The sequence below is a fragment of the Mustela nivalis genome, assembly GCF_964662115.1.
Source record: "Mustela nivalis genome assembly, chromosome: 2".
In the NCBI taxonomy this organism is placed as follows: Eukaryota; Metazoa; Chordata; class Mammalia; order Carnivora; family Mustelidae; genus Mustela; species Mustela nivalis.
In genome coordinates, this window is record NC_139021.1 from 153897824 (window position 1) to 153918854 (window position 21031).

The 21031-nt window shown below is 44.5% G+C and overlaps 1 protein-coding gene across 4 annotated transcripts in view; it reads right to left on the bottom strand.

Moving 5' to 3' along the window:
* MYOF (myoferlin) overlaps window positions 1-21031 on the bottom strand; it is a 158649-nt gene that overhangs the window by 102685 nt on the left and 34933 nt on the right. For all 4 annotated transcript variants that reach the window (XM_082721978.1, XM_082721976.1, XM_082721977.1 and 1 more), the window contains exons 4-5: window positions 9692-9800; window positions 6763-6850 (exon numbers count right to left, since the gene is read on the bottom strand). In XM_082721978.1, coding sequence (XP_082578104.1) covers window positions 6763-6850; window positions 9692-9800 — 197 coding nt within the window. The remainder of the gene's footprint in view (window positions 1-6762; window positions 6851-9691; window positions 9801-21031) is intronic.

The following is a 21031-nucleotide window of genomic DNA, read 5'->3' on the forward strand; positions in this document are numbered from 1 at the left end:
TCTCCCAGCAATCTGCTAGCACACTGGTAAATTTTCCAGTTCAGTTCTGACCAACTCCATCCCTTCTTCAACATGTTCCGTGGATCCCCACAGTCTATCCAAGAATAAATGTCTCAGTCTGGCATTTCCAATCCCTGGGAATACGCTTCCCTATTACTACACCCATGAATGAATCAGTCACTTTCATCGGTTCACCAGTGTTCCCCAAAATGCCCTTCTTGAAAAGAAACATTTAAACAATATACACTGCCCATGCATCATTCACTTAATTCATTCAACCAATCGAGCATTTATTGAACAATTATGACCTAGTGGTAGGCACTAAGAATACATAGTTGAAATAGATAGCTGAAAAAGTACTTTCTCTAAAAATATTGTGTCCCATGTAACAGTCTGATGAGTCCTCTGTTGAGGAATTTATTATATTCAGCTCTGACCTATACTTATTCGTGTTTATATACTTATATCTTACCTTTCTACTGAAATGCAAGCTACTTGGTGGCAAACAATGCCTTTCTCATCTCTCTACGCCCCAGGTGTCAATCAATATTTTCTAAACTGAATTTTATTTTATTTTATTTAAATTCAATATAAACTGGATTGAACTTAACTTTAAGCATGGTGACTTTAGTGTTCATGGAATTAAATAAATTTGAAGTAGCAATGTCTAATGTGAATGAGTTATTGTATTTCTATTGTTAATGCACAAATTCAACAGATGGTTCTTCAAAAATAGATGTGAGATTTTAAAAACAGTTCATTCTGGCTACAGGAATGTAAATTCCAGTCAAGCTAACTGATATCTGGTGAATCAAGTTGGCAAGGTAACAGGTTTTCAGGAAGTCAAGTCTGTTATCTGGGTCACCCTACCCTTTCTGTCATGGAAACAGTCTTGGAGGTGGGTCAATGAAAGAGGTATTTTTGACACCACACACGTGCAAACCACCAATGCCCAGGGTCTGTAATCTTTGTCATCTTGATATAAGAGCTCTACAAAAGCATTCCTTAAAAACAAACCCCTTAGATATAACACCAAAGACACAGTCCTCAAAAGAAAGAATCGATAAGCTGGACTTCATTAAAATTAAAAGCTTCTGGTCTGCAAAAGATAATGTCAAGGTAATGAGAAGACAAGCCAAAGACTGGGAGAAAATATTTGTAAAAGATACAACTGATCAAGGACAGTTATCCTTTATCTATACAAAATATACTAAGAACTCTTAAAACTCAACAAGAAAACAAACAAACAACTTGATTAATAAGTGGACCAAAGACCTGACAACTCACCAAAGACAAAGATACACAGGTGGAAGGAAAGAATATGAAAAGATGCTCCAAAATCCTATGTTATCATGGAAATACAAATTAAAACAATGAGATACACTATTAGGATGACCAAAATCTGGAAGACTGACAACGCCAAATGCTGGTGAGGTTGTAGAGCAACAGGAACTCTCACACATGGCTGGTATGAAGGCAAAATGGTACAGCCACTTTGTAAGACTATTTGGGAGCTTCTTACAAAACTAAGCATACTCTTCCCATGTGATCCAGTAATCATGCTGCTTGGTATTTAGCCAAAGAGGCTGAAACTGTCTCCCCACAAAATCTATACATGGATGTTTATAGGGGCTTTATTCATAACTGCCAAACTTGAAAGCCACCAATATGTCCTTCAGGAGGTGAATGGGTAAATAAACTGTGGTACATCCAGACAATAGAAAATTATTCAGTGCTTAAAAGTGAGCTACCTAACCATGAAAAGACATGGGAAAATCTTAAGTGCATACCACTAACTCAGAGCCAATCTGAAAAGACTGCATACTATAGGGTTCCAATGCAAGGACGTTCTGAAAAAGGCAAAACTATGGGGACAAGAAAGAGATCGGGGGGTCACCAAAGATTGGGTGGTGGGATGAATATGCAAAGCACAGCGGATTTTAGGGCAGTGAAAATACTCTGTATGATATTAAAATCATGGATATAGGTCATTACACACTTGTCTAAACCCTAAAATATACACCACCAAGAGTGAACTCTAAGGGAAACTAGGACTTTGGGTGACTATGATGTGTCAACATCTGTTCATCCTTTGTAAAAAAATATATCATTCTGATAAGGGACACTGATGCCAGGGAAGGCTATGTAGTGTGGGGGCAGGGTGTGTATCTGAAATCTGTTATCTTCCTCTCAATATTGTGTGAAACCTAGAACTGCTCTAAAAGAAAACAAAGCCCTCAGGGCACCTGGGTGGCTCAGTGGGTTAAAACCTCTGCCTTTGGCTCAGGTCATGATTTCAGGGACCTGGGATGGAGCCCCACATTGGGTTCTCTGCTCAGCAGGGAGCCTGCTTCCCCCTCTCTCTCTGCCTGCCTCTCTGCCTACTTATGCTGTCAAATAAATAAATAAAATCTTTTTTAAAAAATTAAAAAAAGAAAAGAAAACAAAGCCCTCAAATATATACACCGACACACACAAGACCCTCAGGTATCCAATTCCTGGGTCTTATAGTCAAATTAGTTTTCTTCAATTTCCAGGGGTAATTTTTCCTAAATATCTTCACTTTTGTGTTCTATCATTCAGATTTCTTCTATGCAGGACCCACTATGTGGATGGTAATCTTTAAAATGGGTATTGGTGGGTGCCTGGGTGGCTCAGTGGGTTAAAGCCTCTGCCTTCGGCTCAGGTCATGATCCCAGGGTCCTGGGATCAAGCCCTGCATTGGGCTCTCTGCTCAGCAGGGAGCCTGCTTCCTCCTCTCTCTCTGCCTGCTTCTCTGCCTACTTGTGATCTCTGTCTGTCAAATAAATAAAATCTTAAAAAAATAAAATAAAACGGATATTGGTAATCATGAACAGTGGTTATCTCCAGAGGATGGGACTATAGAAGATTTGCACATTCTGTGTTTTTATATTTCTGTAATGTTTAATTTTTATAAGCAGGTATTGCTTTTGTACTCGGAAAGAAGATCAACAAGTTCAAATTTTTTAAAAAAAAAATTGTAAAGATCTGTATAAATGAGAAGAAGCAAACTCCTTACATAGAAAGGTAAAGTGTTTAAAAGAGTCAATTGAAAGGTAGGGAAAAAAAAAGAAATTCTGGGCCAAATGTTCTGTTTAGGCTATTAAAGTATGTGATAGCAACAGGTGTGGCTGTCTTGCTGTTATTTCTCCACCATGTATTTATTGGTCTTAGAGTCTTCCCTAGCATGGAGCTGGAGTGAGTATCCAAAGATATCTTTGCTTAGTTTAACTGACTTGTCTTAATTAAGACAAAAAAGGTTTTCCCTTGAGATATCCAAATAACCGAGAATATTGTAAGTTTTTTTAAATGCTGAAGAAGCTGGACTACAAAGCGTACATTCAGAATGTCACCCTTGATCCAGCTTTAGTGAACAGTCATCTAATGGAGCAAAGACAGCACTTCCAGATCAAAGAACCCTGTTCATTTTTTAAAATAAATAAATTTCATTTTGTCATCTTACACTTAAAAATGAAATTGACCTGCAGACACAGCTCGTTTCCTGGCCCACCCCTGTTAAAACTCTTTGTTTCAAATCCAAATAAAAGGAGCCCAGGTTCTGGTTTATTTCCTGTCTCCATCCAGCAGTATCAGGGATTCTACAGAACTTCTGGGAAAGACCTTGGCCAACTGCCATCGCAGAGCCTGCTGGGAGTGAGCTTGCGAAGAAAATGGGTGAACTCCCAGTCCATGAACACTGCTGGACCATTAGTGCTGCTGACAATCTCGGAGGGGACAAACAGGAGCCTCAAGCAAAGGGAGCCTAGACAGCAAGGATTTTCTTGAGTTTAAATGTTTAGAGTTGGCACTGTTCTCATTTTTAAGAACACTCCTTCCCTCCCCACCAAAGCCCTCCCTGCCCCACCCTGGCCTTTTCCCCATTTTTCCTTTTGCTCCAGGGAAATCATATGGTTTCTGAGCTTGGCCTGACCTTGGTCCATCTCAGGAGAGGGGACCTCCCCCTACACTCTCAAATATCTTGATAAGTTGCTTATTTTCTAAGTCTCTCCGGTTCACTAGGACACCACCTTTTCCTCCCCCCCCCAAGATATTTAAAAATAAGCATTAAGTCATCCCAACGTGATTTTGAGCCAAGCCAGATCATTCTTTTCCAATAGATCTGATATTTAGGGGAAACAATTTGAATGTTCATACACAGTGTGCCACCCAACTGAGCTCATGACTACACGTCACCTGGAATTGTTTTTGCAAAAACAGTAATAATAATGATAATAGTAACAATAGCCACCATTAAGGTAAGCATGGAGTGGTAGGCACAGTAGGCACTGAGCTGAGTACTTTATATGCCTTACCTCATTGAATTCCTGCAACAACTTTCTAAGTTAGGTGCCATTATCATCCCTGACTTTAACGTAAAGGAAGTTGAGATTCAGAGAGGCTAAGTGACTTGCCCAAGGTTACGTGGCAAATTAACAACAGACGCAGACAGAATCCAGCCTAGGCCAGTCTGCCCCCCAAGCCTTCGTTCTTATGTTACACTTTTAGGCTTAAAATAAATAAATAAATAATTTTTTTTCTCTAAACCTGGACTGAACATGCCTGGAGGGCAAGAGCTTTACCCCAAAGCATTATCACCCCTCGCTGCAGAATCTGGCGATAGGTAGGTGGAGAAACTCACCAACCACTCTATTTCCTAAATATTAAGAAATGGTGTGGCACCAGTTTACTTCTTTTACTTGAATTATCCATAGCATTATTTCTTCCCCAGAGCCCTGGCTGAAGCAGTAAACAAAGGGCTCATTTATTGTTTTAGCTCTTGAAATGAACACAATGATACTGTCTTTTATCTACCAGTATACCGGCAGAAGAGCACCTCCCAGAAGCCACGCCCATCTCTAACCTCAGAATGTGACCTTATCTGGAAATACAGCCTTTGAGGATGTAATCAAGCTAAGACTGAGATCACACTGGACGAAGGTGGCCTAATCCAATGACTGGGGTCCTGACAAGAGGGAAGAAATTTGGAGACACCCAGGGCACACACCCTGGGAAGACAGAGGCAGAGACTGGAGTGGTCAGTCTAGGAGCCTAGGAACACAAAGGATTAGCAGCAATCACCAGAAGCGAGGACAGAGGCCTAGAACAAAATTTCCCTCCGGTCCCCAGAAGGAACCAACCCAGCCAATATCTTGATTTCTAGCCTCCAGAACTGGGAGGGAATCAGTTTCTATTGTTGAAGCCAGCCAGTGGATGGGGCTCCATTAACGCAGCTCCAGAAAACCAACCAACAGGCTCTGGCTAGAAAAATATGTCAGTGTGAGAAAAGGTACCCAGAGCCTTCCAATTCAGAGGCAATTCCAGATCTCCTGCCAGCTGGGGCTATATTTGCAGGCCAGAAAGTCCCTACTGTCCTTCCAAGCAGGCTGATGTTAAATCCCGGTGACAGCGGGCTTTGAAGATGGGGTGAGAAAGAAATGGGTAGGACCCGTCACTTCAGCCCCTGACGGTGTGCTATGCTGGACTGGACTGTTGCCCCTGGGTTTTACTCGTCACGACAGCCATGACAGCAAAAGGACCATGACTATTCTCCTAGGGCTGAGAGCATCTGAGCAGCACGCAGCGTGCCCACAGTGCTGCCAGGACAGGCCCTGCCAGCATGCTGGGACAATTCTGACCGTCCCCATGGGAGATGGCACCAGATGACCCACTTTAAACCCTTACAAGTACTTGGCCAAGAAGTGAGCCAGGACCTCAATAATAGGCCATCTGCGGGGTGTGGGTGAGCAGGAACAGTAGCTGTGCTCAGGGAGGCAGAGAGGAGGCACTGGAGGGGCCAAGGAACCCACTTGGGTTGTGGAGAGCGGAGTTCAGAACCACGAGAAATGAAGAGACAGGCCCTGAGGAGCCAAGGCTGTTAGGAACAAGTGCCAAGGTGTGCTCCCAGGAAGAACTTCTGGGCAGGAACGGGAGCCCCTCTTTGCTAAGGCACATGCCAGGGCCAGGGAAACATGGTTATTCGGTGAGGCATCTCGGAAAAGAGGACCGGGCAGAGACACTGTTAGCATCACATCACCTTCGGAAACCGCTAACAGGAGGTCAAACTTGGTTGCCTGAAAGGCCTGTCTCGCAGACTTCCCTCCCCCCTGAGGCCCAAAACCCTCCCCAGAGCCAGCAGCCCCAACCCCATCCAGGGCGGCCTCACTGCCCTGAATGGCCAATAATCCCTCCCAAAGTACAGAGAGCAGAAGGTGAGTCATACTGAGAGAAACAAGGAGCTGCTCAGGGACTAGGGCAGAGTCAAGGCCAAGGGAGAGAAAGAGGCTCCAATCCAAAGGCACTGGCCATGAGGCTGGCGACAGAGAGCACAGCCTGCACACCACATATTTAGGATGTGAAGAGACACACGAACAGACTCGAGGTCGCTCCTGTAGCTTATCAATCAGAGCCATTCCAGCCATAAGCAGAAGCTATAAACCCGAAGCAAAGCCTTGCTTGGGATCTTCCTCTGGAGCCTGTGTGTTGGAAGAGCCCACAGTGAGGCTGGTCAATAAGAGGCTGTCTCACCCTTCTTTGCCCTGAAGGGCATCTCACATACAACTGTATCGTCCCAGTTTGGGGCCAGCTCCCCCTGCCTCGTGGGGCCCTGTCCAGGTGGGCAGGGAGCTACAGACCATATAATGAAAGGACAAAGAAGGCTCTCTTGGAGATTCTTGGAGACTCCTTGCATGTCTTGAACAGATCACCTCCGGCACAGGCTTGGCTTCCCAAGGGTCAGCTTACCTTCTGTGACGGACACACTGGTCCCACTGGGGTCATTTGGATGTGGAGCGGAAGGTGGGTCATAGCCAATCACCAGGTCAATGGTGGCCTAGGTAGAAATAATTCATTGCAGAGAGAATGAGTGCAGGGTAATGGACTCAATGCAAACCAAATCAGCAGGAGTAAAAGGTTCTGGAAGGGGCGAGAAGAGTAGGGGAGAAAGATCACACACGCTCCATTGCTTCTATCCTCCCTCTTGTGAGCCAGGTGGGCGGGGAAGCCTGGGAAAGGAGTTACCTGTTACAAGTTGCCAAGTGTACCATTGCTAAAGGGCAACCTCGCAAACTGGAGCAAAGTTGTAATAAGCAAGCATGACCTTGTGATTGGCCTTCATCCTAGCCTTGAGATGGCCTCCAGTCAAAGAGGCTTATTTTACATGGTTCAGTTAACTATCTGCACCTTGACTTCTTTATTCGCCGCTGAGATTTATTTTCATTTTTCCCTTCTCTAAAAATAACTTGAGTGACTAACAAAAATTATATAACAATGTGATTCATAAAACAGGGTAAAAAAGGGAAGCAAGTCTGATTATAGAGAAAACAAATACACAAATCAAGATCATTGCATCTTGTGTAAAATGTGACTCCAAGATGGCTAGGAACCAAGGCAAGAAGAACAGAAAATGTTATGTAACTTTCATTTTCAGAAAGGAAGAAACATGCTAGTTCCTTATAGGAAATACAATTGTTTCCATTTTTAAAATCTGTGACTTTGTCACATAGGGCATTACCCTAGGGCAGAGTTTCCTATACTTAGGTATTTCATGAACCTACAAAATTTCAAAAAAACTTCTAGGGGGCATCCACATACGGATGCTATCCCAAGCCCACAGCTATAGCTACTGTTATGATAATTTCACAAAAGAAATTAATTTTAACAGTAAAAATGAGGAAGGACAAACCGCAGAATAAACGCAATCCTTTGCAAATAAGGATGGTGCATGGGTGCACGCAAACACCCACACGCCTGCACGGACACACCCAAGTCACCGGTTGAAATACAGAGGTAATATTTAGAATATAGTCATACTGAAAAATCATTGTTTATCGGAAATTCAAATTTAAATGGGCATCTCATACTTCCACCTGCCACTCCTGCTACACCTGGTAAAATCTAGTACGTGCATGCATGCGCTGGTGCACACACACACGCGCGCCACATTACCTTTTTCTCATCTGTCTGTTCATCCATGAATATTCCCTCATGGATCAGCACATTCCTGAACTACAGATCTGGGAGATACTTAGCAGAACAATGAATGAAGCCCCCAATAAGAGTTTCCCGGCGAAAAAAGAATCCTAAGAGCAGCATCCCATGGCTACCTCTGCCAAAGCCCCAGGCCATAAGCTGAAGGCGGAGTGCAAGAAGCACTGAGGGGCTCAATGGCCAAACTTTAGTGTCAAATTTTCAAAACTTAGAAGAGTCATGGATGGCTCAACTGCTGGATCAGTGATTTCCAGATAACGTCAGGATTCCCAGAAGTGCCCCAGTTCTACATGTGCTTGCTCCTGTGCTTAAAAACAAAAACAAAAACAAAAAAACAAAACCAGCCAGAAACATCGCTGACTTGGACTGTCTTTCCTAAGTATCATTTGTCTCAGATGGGTTTTGGAAAAATAGATGAAAGATGATATCCTGAGTTTATGTTTTAGTATTAGAATGCGGATTCCCAGCAAACCAATAAGTTTTGGAGCCTAGACCAACACACTGGCATTCCGAATAGGGCTTTGAGAAGCCTAACTGTATTCTGGCTTATGGGGGTGGCCCGTTTTAGTACAAAATTTTCCTCCTTTGTCCAGGCTCCCAAACAAAATAAATTGATTGAAAGGTAAAGGAGTTAGAGGTTAATGGAGCAAGCATGGTAGCTTTACGAGCACTGTTAGCAATCAGAAACCTGAGAGCTATGATCTTTGAGTTCATATATTTCTTTCAAGTGCCCTCGAGAAAGAGAATTCTGGGTGTGCATCAGACAGTAGCAGTATGCACTTATTTAGAGAGGCTGTGGTCAGAAAACAGTGAGCTGCTGATCAGTGATAAACACCATGATATTCACATCTTTTCTTTTTTTTTTTTTTTAAAGATTTTATTTATTTATTTGACAGACAGAGATCACAAGTAGGTAGAGAGGCAGGCAGAGAGAGAGAGAGGAGGAAGCAGGCTTTCTGCGGAGCAGACAGCCCGATGTGGGGCTCGATCCCAGGACACTGGGACTCTGACCTGAGCCGAAGGCAGAGGCTTTAACCCACTGAGCCACACAGGCGCCCCTGAAATTCACATCTTGATGTTCCAAGGTAATGCTAATGAAATACCTTCTACAGAATGTTTCAGAGTGTGTCTGAGCCACACAGCTATGCTGACCACGCAAATGTAAACATCCAAGGGGATATGCACAGAGCTATACCAAGAGAGGGTCCCACTCACTCCACACCATTTTCTTCTATCAAAGAAAATCAAGTTTACCTAATCTACTAGCTCTGTGATTCCAAGGACAGGATAAGGCCATATCATTTGCAAGTGGACCTGTTATCTCAAAAACCACAGGGGTGCCTGCATACGTGTGTGTGTGTGTGTGTGTGTGTGTGTGTGTGGAGGGGGGTGAACTGATTATCATTTCACTCTTCTTTTTTTTTTTTTAAAGATTTTATTTATTTATTTGACAGAGATCATAAGTAGGCAGAGAATCAGGCAGAGAGAGAGGAGGAAGCAGGCTCCCCGCTGAGCAGAAAGCCCAATGTGGGGCTCGATACCAGGACCCTGAGATCATGACCTGAGCCAAAGGCAGAGGCTTAACCCACTAAGCCACCCAGGTGCCCCTAATTTCACTCTTCCTAATGAACTTTTTGCTTCTTATCTCACTTCAAAGCCATTCAACCAAAGAGAAAGTGCTCACCCCAGTATCTTGCCCCTTTTCGTTCAGCAGGGGGATGAGTTTGTACGGCAGTGATCTGCTCTGGTCACCGATCAGGTCCTTCAGGGCGACAGTGGCTGTGCCAATTAACCTGCGGGAGAAACGAGAGAGTGCACGGGAACCTAAGTGAGAGGCACGCTTCTGCTGACTCAGCGGACCTCCCCATTCCCTTTGAATTCATCTGTTAGTGTTAAAATCACTCATCGTGAAATAAATTTTGGGAATTTTGGCAATACACATCACTTTTCCAGAAGAAGCAGTCATTTCGAGAGTCTAACTGTGGTGCCTGGGAAATTTCAAGTCATGAATGAGATGACCCATGAATGGGTGACAGAGACCGAACAGCACCCCTCAGGGTCCAAGGAGAGAGAAAAGTAGGACAAAATCCAAGCATTCCTCTTGCAGTGTAAATGTAAAAAGACCCATCAAACATTGCCCCTGTAAAAATGCCCCTCCGCTCTCCAGGGAGACCTTCTGCTAATGGAAATAGGTGGCTAGTTTACCGATGAGGCCAATTTACTAACCTGTATACTATGGAGAATTCAGAAGCCAGATTTGTGTCCTTCTCTGTGTTCCTGGACATGGAGGGGTTATGTCAGCCTCAAGCCCTTACCCAGCTCCCTGTCAGTGCATATACCCTAGTGGTCCAGAAGCACACATGTCCCTGCTCACCACAGTCAGGCCCGTAAAGGCAGAGATTATTGCTTTCTCTCTTCTTTTTTTTAAATTGCTTTTTCTGTTCAGTGCTCTCACCCCACTGGTTGGAACAGAGTTCATTTATTTAGTGAAGGAAATAATAAATAAGTCTATACACATTAAGAAAGAATACCCAAAACATATTTTATAGTTAGGGCCCATGGTCAAAAAAATTTACTGAACACACAGCCCCTAAGAGTTAGTGAATATAAAAATGTGACCCGCAGAATACAGTCTGTACATTGGGGGTTTGTAATGGACAACACGGTATGAGATTGGGTGAACTGAAGACGTTCCCTTCGTGAAAAGCAATGAAAAAGCAAAGAAAGCCCAGAGATGTCCTCTCAGTATGGACACCAAAAAAAGGAAAAGAGAAACTGGGAGAATTTAAAAATATTATTTACTTACACCCTGCCTACATTTGTAGTGACAGATATGATAGCATGATCATTCACATGAAAACAGAAAACTAAGCATCAAATTCTCAAAGTGATAGAAGAGATTCTTTATATCAAAAAACCCAGGATGAAGAAACCATAGTTGAGCATAAAACGTAACTCTGTGCTTTTGGACAAAAGTAGTAGTCAGGAGAGTATATTTGTAGTGAAGTATTTCTTTCATTTTTCACATGTTCACAGTTTCTTTAAAAATCAGGAGTGAGGGGAACCTGGGTGGCTCAGTGGGTTAAAGCCTCTGTCTTCAGCTCGGGTCATGGTCCCGGGGTCCTGGGATCGAGCCCCGCATAGGGCTCTCTGCTCAGTGGGGAGCCTGCTTCCTCCTCTCTCTCTCTGCCCACCTCTCTGCCTACTTGTGATCTGTCAAATAAATAAATAAAAACCTTTAAAAAAAAATCAGGAGTGAACAACAGATGAAGGGATAAAGCAGATGTGGTGTATATATATACAATGGAATACTATGCAGCCATCAAAAAATGAAACCTTGCCATTTGCAATGATGTGTTCAGAACTAGAGGGTATTATGCAGAGCAAAATAAGCCAACTAGAGAAAGACAATTATCAGATGATCTCTCAGATATGAGAAATTTGAGAGGCAGGGTGGGGGGCAGCGATCATGATGGGTAGGAAGGGGATAAAAATGAAACAAGATGGAATCAGGAGGGAGACAAACCATAAGAGACTCTTAATCTCATGAAACAAACTGATGGTTTCTGGGGGGCTAGGTGATGGACATTGGGGAGGCTATGTGCTATGGTGAGTGCTGTGAAATGTGTAAGCCTGACGATTCACAGACCTGTACCACTGGGACAAATAATACATTATATGTTAATTTAAAAAAACAGTGTTAATCACACACACACAAAAAAGTCAGGAGTGAAAACTGATATTAATGTGTGAACGTCTATTTTGAATTGATGTATATCTGTATTCTCCTGTCCAGACCGCAGAAATGGAACTAGACTATAGATCTGGGGTCTGTCACTCCACCACATACATCCACTGACTCGACTATATGAATAAGTGACTTCATTTTCTGTGAACAGGCATATTATATTGCACAAGATCAGAAAATTGCTATGGTACCCTGTTTCACCTAATCTACCCAATGGCATGAAACACTTGGGTTTCTTGGGAAAATGCACGTTCTTGGACAGAACATCACATAAAACGGCCAATGATCGTGATGGTTTCTCAGCTCTTCTCATGTCCCACGTAGCATCCATTACTGGCAATGGAAAAGACAGATTCTGCCTCCAGAGGTGAAAAGTGAACATTTCAGCCCTTTTAGGTCAATACAAGAATTAGGTATCACAGTCAAAGTAGACAATTGATGGAACCTTTATAGAGTAGTTTCTCAGATGAGTAGATGTCCTAAGTTTGCTAGATTTTAAAAAACTGGGTATGTTTTCTCCTCACTTAGATTTTAATTCCCCTAACATATTGAGGACAAGAGTCTACACATGACTCCTTTGCCACCAGATGAAACAATCACACCTCCCACACAGAGCGAGAGTCCCTGGCAAAATCTTGTCCGTGTCTCCCTCAGCTCCACGTGATATGAGCCTGATGAGCATTTCTTCCCAAGTTTTAAAAATAGCATAATGAGCCATGAGGTTGGCTAACTGAGTTTTCAGGATGAAATGGGGAAACTATAATTTCAGAGGTCATCTGGTATTAAATGTCTGAATGAGGTACTCGCCTTGAAAGACATGGAAACACACTGGATTTTATTCCTCATGGTTCCAGGATTCATAACTATACGATTAAGAAAATAACACTGTACACTGGGACACATACAGATTTGCTTCTGCTGAAGCCAGGGTGACCTATAACTATCAGCAATAAATAGTTCTTAGGAGATAACAAAGTATAGCATCCTGGGTCAAAACCTTTCAGTACTGAGGGCTGGCCTGGGGGTGGACCAGCATTTACCAACCATGGTACTACTGACATTTTGAACTGGACAATTCTTTATTTTGGGGGGCTGCCCTGGGCTTTGAAAGACATTCAGCAGCATCCTTGGCATCAACACATGGTCATGTCTACACGTTGCCCACCGGGCCCCACTGGGCAAAATCACCACAGGTTGAGAAGTTCTGGGTTAGACAATTTGTTCTTGTGCTAAGTCAGTGTCCCAACTTCCTTCAAGCCTTGGCTATGTTGCCCAACTCTCTGAGTCCACATCGTCATCTGCAAATGAGTGGTTTGAAGTAAATAACTTCTCAGACCCTTCTCAGCTATTAAAGTCTGTAGCTAGACTCAAACATGTGATATTTTCTATGTAGATCTATTTAGGAAACCATCTCACGTTAAATATTTCTTTTCTCTTAAAGTCCTTGTTCATTGATTTAGGAAAAATAGATCTTAAAATACAACCATGTTGGACAATCCAGAATACTAGGCAGGGTTTCTGCCTTCAAGCGTTTTGGCCCTATAATCTCATGGGTCAAGCTTAAACTCATATGGTGTCAGGGGAAAGGTTAGGCCCATAACAGAATTGTGGACTATAGTGTAAGACAGTACCGAGAGAGAGCAGGCTCACCTGAGACACGAAGCCCATCCACTGGCCCTTCCCGACCCCAATTGGTTTCACAGCCTCCATTCTGACTCAACCACTGTCTGCAGCCTCCATTCTGACTCAACCACTGCCCAAACACTTTGAGAGGGTGGTAACAGACAGCAGCCAGGAATGGAGTAAAAGAAAAGCAACCCATTCTAACTCAAACCTCAATTCCTTCTTTCAGAAACCCTTAGCCCCATTTCTTAAGATTTATCTTTTGCATCATAAAATTCTGATGCTTTGGTGTTTACACGTGGGAGAGGTGGTTTAAAGAAAATTTCACTTTCTTTTTTTCTGAAGTAAAGATATGGTGTTTAGATGAAAGCCTGGAAAGATTTTAACTGCCCCCCCACCTCAATATTTTTAACAGCTGGGTTGAGTTGAAGAAAAATGCAAGCAGCAACAATGACTAAGAGCTTTCACTGTAAATTGGAGGAAACGCCCCCTATGGGCAAGTCTGAGCTCTGCAGGACTCCCAGGGTCCAGTCAGCCTGGTGTGGGCTGTTTTGTGATGTTGCCTGGACACGGATTACTGTGAGAGGCTGGGAAATGATGACCTGGCCTCCTACACAGGGGACAAGAACAGTGCAGCCGGACCACAAGCCATTTTCCTTTAAAGGAGGGGACACTAAACCAAGAAACCCTTTTTCTTTCACATTAGTAATGCCATAAATATGCTAACACGTTACAGTGGGACAGTACTGCGCACGCTTTGCCCTGAATCTTCATAGAAAAATAAGAGTCTCCCCATGGACTCCACCCAACAGTAAAACAGATGGACCACGTCTCAAAAGGAAACTTTACAGTGAAAGAATCTCAAGGCCCTTTAGCTCTCCAGCTTTGTTTGCAGAATTAATAAGCTGCAGATGTATTCTGAAGTGAAGAAAAAGCCAAACCCGCTCTCATCCCTTACAGTGCTTGAACATCTAGATGGTGCTGAGTAGGATCTCCGTGCAACTTGGAACTAATTCTGAGCAGCGGAGCTGGGAGCCAGTCAACTTAGTCATGCAAAGCCTGGTTATGAACTTCTTTAACTTGTTAAAACAGAGTCTAGTTTGTTTAAAAAGGAGAAAAGGGAAACGCTGTCCCCCTTAGCACAGACACAAATGTTAACAGCCACATGCCACTGTGGTGAGTAAGGGCTTTGCTGGCCGAGTTCTTAATCATGAGAGCTCACACCTATCAAGCTGTCTGTAAAGCAGGGGCACAGCCCACATGGATTACTGGAGGAGGGATTACTGGAAATTCCTTCACGAAGGGAAGGAAAAAGACGCTGGACTCTGGAAAGTAAATCACAGGCTGTACCGTGTTTGCCCCTACCGACTGCAGTGTGCCTCAGCTTTCCATCCTCAGCAGAGGAATAACAATCCCCAGCTGGGATGTAGACAAATACTTCTCCAAGCTGCTCCCAGGACCTTCTAGAAACCCTGAAAGGGCCAGTCATGCCCACCCTTTGAAGCCCTGGGCTCTCAGCCGGCTAAGCTTGTCATTTTGACCGTACCAAGCCGGTGTGGCTTTGGGGTTCCCTGGCTGGGCCCCCTCACCCGTCCCCACACGTCTTCCCCAGGGCCAGTATGGGTCAAGCTCCTCCCCCTGCCCTACCCCCACCCAAGCCCACAGGTGGGAGAGCTGGGTTTACACCCTGCTTATGACTGGATGGGTGGAAGAAGTGGGGGTGACCATGACAGCAAGTCTTATTACAGGAAGCTGACTGTAAGCCAAACCCCCCTCAAAGGACGTCTTCTGGGAGGTTCCATCCACTTCACCAGTGGGAAACCCTCCTGAGTCTCCCAGGCAGCCCACCCTGGCCCTTTGGATTGGCTCATTCACCGTTTCTGAAACTGTGGTTCCCTAGACCTCCTGGACGCAGAATCACTAGGACAGTTGCTGACTCCCAGGACCCTGAGTCAGACTTTGTCTTTAGCTCATTCTTATACCCAGGAAGTTCGAGAAACAGTCATGAGAACAGTGATTCTCAGTGGCAGTGGGAAAGTAGAGGGTTGGGGTGTGGGTGCGGTGTAGGAAAGGCAGCTGGCAAAGCTAGATCTGGAGAGAGGGAGACATGTAGTTTTTAAAAGTACATTCAATAGGATAACACAGGTTCACATTTGAGAAATGGGCATAGAAATCCAATTATATGATAGCACAAAGTAGTAAACAAAACTCGAATAAAATCTACTCAGAGAGCCTAGCTGTCCTCACCTTTCCTGGGGCTTCGCCACCTCACTCCACCCCAGGATTGTCAGAGAGCCTTGGGGCCTTTGTCCAGCTCATCAAATTGTGGCTCCCGAACTTGGCTGTGTACCAACCCCCCCTGGGGTAGGACTGTGTGCTGTACTTTTCACAAACCCCATTCCTAGGTTTTGGAATCACTGACCTGGTCTGGAGGCTATGGCAGGTTTTGCAACATTCAGGGCCAGCAACAACTTCTTTTTTTCCAGTCCCTCCCAACCCTGCTGCCTGCGGCAAATGGGGTCACTTCACCCAGAGAAGGAGCAGAGTGGAAGCCAAGGCCTCCGCACCAAAAGCTTTCCAGATCAGGGGGGCACCCAGGCGAGAGTCAGGCACTTTATGGCTGCGAGGAGCAGGTTAGCTAGCCTATTGCCTGGCATGCATGTGAAACTTGGGAATTACTTCTAAATGGCTATAACCCTATGTAGTTATTTCCACCTGACCAAGTCTCCTGTCCTTTCAGTCCTCAAGGCCCTGAATCTGTGCTTGCCTGCTTGTCCAGTGTAGGGGAACACCCAAGGTCTGTCTCTGCCTAATCCCCTCAGCCACTAGGATCAAGGTAGTAGTTTTCATTCATTCATCATTCATTCATTCATCAAGAGCTTGGACCCAACAAGGTAAGGGAGATAGAATATCAGTGATTGAGAACTTGGAGTTAGGCAGAGCTGACCAATTCAGACTCATCCTTGTAGGAGAGGCCGGATACAGGTTTTACTTCTCTGAGTCTCAGTTTCCTTGTCTGTAAAATGGGGATTACAGCAGCTACTGCCTAACAGAATTGTAAGGACGATGTGGTACGTGCTTAACAGTCACTTTTTATTATTTCAGAAATGACTCTAGAAAAAGGGCTCCAAAACAAGCATGTGACACCAGGCCAGTACTTACAGGGAAAGCTGGTATGTTACATACACAGCCTGAAACACAGGACGGGAGGCTGTCTATGAAGGGTTACGGGTACGCAGGCAGGAATGAACAGATAAGAACCCTTTCAACTACCCTCATCCATTTCTGTTATGCAAGGTTCTTAAAACAAGTCCTTTCTCTTACATACATGAAACAGCTCCCACTGCAATTCCAATGCTGTGTATACCAAGAGTCTGTTTGGAAAATATTTTCATTTTCAGGGTTAGACCAGAAGTAAATTTCAGCTGTAACTGAATTCTCATAAAACCCAATTAGTGGAATCTGAATAAAACTTTTAAAGCCACAGGTTCCATAAGATATTTCACTATAAAACAGACCCCAAACAACTTCTTATACAAAAACCCTATCTCAACCAGCACACACACACACACACACACACACACACCTTGTCATTTTCTCCTCCTTTCCCCTGCTTTATTTTTCTTCATCAGTACTGACCACCATCTGATACACTGTATGTTCCCTCCACTCAGATGTAAGCCCTGTGAAAGGCACTGAATTCTCCCCGTGCTTCCCTAGAGCAGTGCCTGGCGCACATAGGCATTGGTACTTATTTGCAAATGAACATGTTAACTGATACATCACTGAAGATAGTCCAAAAACCCTGCAAATGACTTGCAAGTTGTAAAGCTTCCTCTCCTAAGAGATGGGCCTCCAAGTGCAATTTCAAGACACTTATCGCTCTTGTCATTATGAAGTGCCTTTCTCAAGTCTCTCTGGGTCTTTCTCCAGGGCTGTGGGTGACCTTTACGTACTCATGAGATGTTAATGAACACCAGCAGATCTGTGGTGGCTTCTTAACTGGCTTCCCCACACACTTGGGTTCAGCCTTTCCAGCAACTGGAGTCTGCCAGCCCAAGCCAGTTTTCATCTTTCCATAGTTATGCTGCTCTCTTGAAAATATGGAACCAAGAACCCCATGCCACAGTAACATTGGCTTCTAGTCAGTTGTCCACACAGTCCGAGAAGCTTCTCCGGTGGGCTGTCCTTCCTCACCCACCACAGCAGGGGAAGGAAAGGTGGTGATCCACCTCCACAAATCCCACTACTGTTTACATGTGGCAGTGACAGAAGTGTCTCATCGCTGGGAAAATCCAAATATTAAAAGACTGAAGACAAGTTCTTTTTGTATATCAGGAAATGAAAATTTCTCATAAGCCATACCATACCTCTCCACCAAATTAATTTCATTCCAGACCACAGTTTCTGTTTTCTCTAATAAAAAAGAAAAAGAAACAAACAAAAAACCAAAAGCCACAAACCTTTGCTCAGGGAGTTAGTATATTTCACAACCCAAGCCTGTCTTTTTTCTCCTTCGAATTCTGTAGCCCCAGTACCGCTCTGAGTGTATGTGTGTGGGCAGCTCTAGACTCCCACCTAATGTCCCCAACTCTGGAAGACGAGTGGGACCTGCTTGACTTCCCTCTCCCTGAACTGCCTGGAAACAGTCTCCAGGCATTAAGTTGGGGGATAAAGGGCTCATTTCATTTACCTCCCCTTTCTCAGTAGTCACTGTCCTATGTTACTCATGTTCACTATCTGAAAACATGGTTACGTATGTTTTCTGTAGTTTTTTGGTGTATCAGGTGAGTGAGTAGATCTGGTTCCCGATATGTTATCTTAGTGCAAGCAGAGCGTGCAAACTATGGTCACATTAAGGCCTGGAGGGGTTAAGTCACTTGCCTCAGGTCACCACTAGTCACCAGTAGAGCTGAGTCTCTAGGCAGTCCCTGTCTGCCTCTGAAATTTCAGCTTTCAAGCACTATGAGCTGCTGTCTTCCTCCCCTTAAGGTCCATATCTCTCTACAAAAAGGCAGGAACTCTGGGACAGGTGTTTGTTTCCCTTATGATCTGACCCCTTTGTGTTCTGACTCCTTTGCTGCTTTTACCCAAGCTGGAACCAGAGGGCTGTCCAGAGAACTGGGCTGGACAGAGTCCACATCGATGAGCCATTACTAGGTGGGCTAACTGTCCAATGTTAAGATACTTTAGATTTCATTCATCTATTAGTATCATAAGCTTGTTAATTCATTCAACAAACACTTACTGAGAGCTTATTATGTGCTAGGCACTGTGCTAAGCGCTGGTGTTACAGCAGCAAACAAGATAGATGTGGGGCTCACTGTCTAGTAGGGGAAGGCCAAGAGAATAACCAAATAGATAAGAAGATGTCAGATAAATAGTGGTGAACTAGATAAAGCAGGAATGTGGACTAGCCATATCTCTGAGTATTTATCTAAATCCCAACACAAATGTCCACATGCTCAGCTGGACTCCCCCCACCACTCCCACACCCATAGGAGCTCCCTAACAGGAAGGTCTCTGAGGAAACAAGGCAGGGCAATGAGCAACAGTAGGGGCTGCTCCAGAGTGGGTGGTCCCAGATGCTGAGACCGAATGATAGCATTTCATGTCGACTGCAGTTAGAAGGAAAGAGTACTCCATGCAGAGGGAGCAGTGAATACAAAAACCCTAACGGGTAACTCTTCTTCCTCCTTAGCATGCATCCACGCCCAAGCATACACACCACACACATGTGTGTGCACACACACACACAGTGACCTGAAAACTGGTAAACACTTTTCCTTCCTACATTGCCAGGCTCCTAAAGTGGATTCTTCTTTAGGAACTCAGGTGGAGTGACAGCAGGACCAAGAGGCCCGAGAGGTCAGGGTCCCAGCCTCAAATCTCATCTTTGCTTCTCAAGGTCACTGTGAAGATCACATGAGACAAGATATACTTTCCAAATGTATCTTGTCCGTTGTAGAACATGAGTGTAAGTGACTTACTCTTCAAGAGTATACAAATGACTGCTTAAAACTGTTGAGGGAGGAATTACCAATACTCTAATGATTGTTCTTAATTTTTTTTTTTTCAAAATTAGAAAGAAAAGTGACTTCCATTCTAGCAGGCAATCAGTAATTCCACCTACATTCTGGTTCCTACGGGTGGTTTGAGGTTTTCAGTATAATGCAAAAGTCAAGAACACAGGCCTGGACATAAAGGTGGACTCTGACACAGACAACTGTGTGACCTTGAGCAGAATACTAAGCCTCTCTGGGGACCTGCTTCAGAGCGCTTCTGCGAGGATTGAGGAGGGTAATGCATTCAAAGGGCTGGGTCTAGTCTTCCGCAGAGAGAACTCTTACCCTCCAGTGGCTGGGAAAATCCTTCCACTCTGACATTTCAGTTAAAAATACTTATTTTCATCACATGACCAAGAGGCACTTCTGGCTCTTCTCTCACCCTCATTGGGGCTGGCTGGCTGGCTGGCGGACTGTGAAGTGGGCAGAACAGACCAGCCAGCTCCCAGCACCCGAGGAGGGATGTTGCTGACACACCAGGTCACTGCTCACGCTGACTGACCCCGGCAGCCCCTTGGTGTGGGCATGGCCACACAGGCAAACCTGTTTGTTTCTAGGCCCGGAGCAGCAGATGCACAGTGAGAGCTGTGTTTGCACAACCGGTTTCCATGGCAACAGGAACATCAGCAGGCAAGACATTCCTCAAGCCAGTAGGAAAACGGTCTGCCTCCACCCTGTACTTCCAGGTGAAAAGGAAGTTCCCACACTGAGCAGTGAGCAGATCCCTGAAGGCCAACTCTTTAGTAAAAAAAGCCAAGAAAAAAAGGTCTGGAGCCAAAGTACACCAAATAGTTTGGACAAACATACACCGTATTCCCAGGTGGATTTAAATTTTTTTCCTGCAATGTACTTACAGACAAATCTGACCAAGGTGTACACATTATTTACTTGGTGACAACAAGGTCAAAGTTCATAATTCCTGAGGAGAAGGAATTGTGACTTATGCCGTCAGTGCATAGACAACAAAGGGCCATTATCATCTGTACATCATGCCAAAGCTGACTCGGGGTCAGCTTTCACCAGGAGATGGTGACCAACGACACAGGGACAACCGTAGGACACAGAACTAATCTCCCAATTAAAAAGACCTCTCCTGGGGACCCTGCCATAAGGGCCTAAAATCTCCATTTTGTTCACTTCCTCAGATGAGTCACCAGTGGCCTCAGTCTCCAGATGGCTGTTCTCGGGAGGTTAACACGGGATCAACTATTAATGTTCATCCCACAGTCCCCCTGGAGCAGTTTTTCAGAAAGCTCCTTTCAACCATCCCTGAAGGACGGAGACATGGGACAGTAAGTGCTGTTGGACAGTAAGACTTGGCCGAAGGTGCAGATACGGCTCAGAGGGCAGGCCAGCGTGGGTACGCAGAAGGGAGCCCTGGGACATAATACAGACACTGGGTGCCTGTGAGAGGTCAGGAGAAGGGGGATGCCCACCCCTCCCCCAGAAAAAGGGGAGGGAAAGCTGAAAGAGTAATGAATACCAGCTTCATATTTTGCCTGGAATTTACCTTTTTCTGGCCTAAGAATTCCCGTCATAATAATGCCACAGTACACCTGTCTCCTTCGGTCATTATGCTCAGCAGACA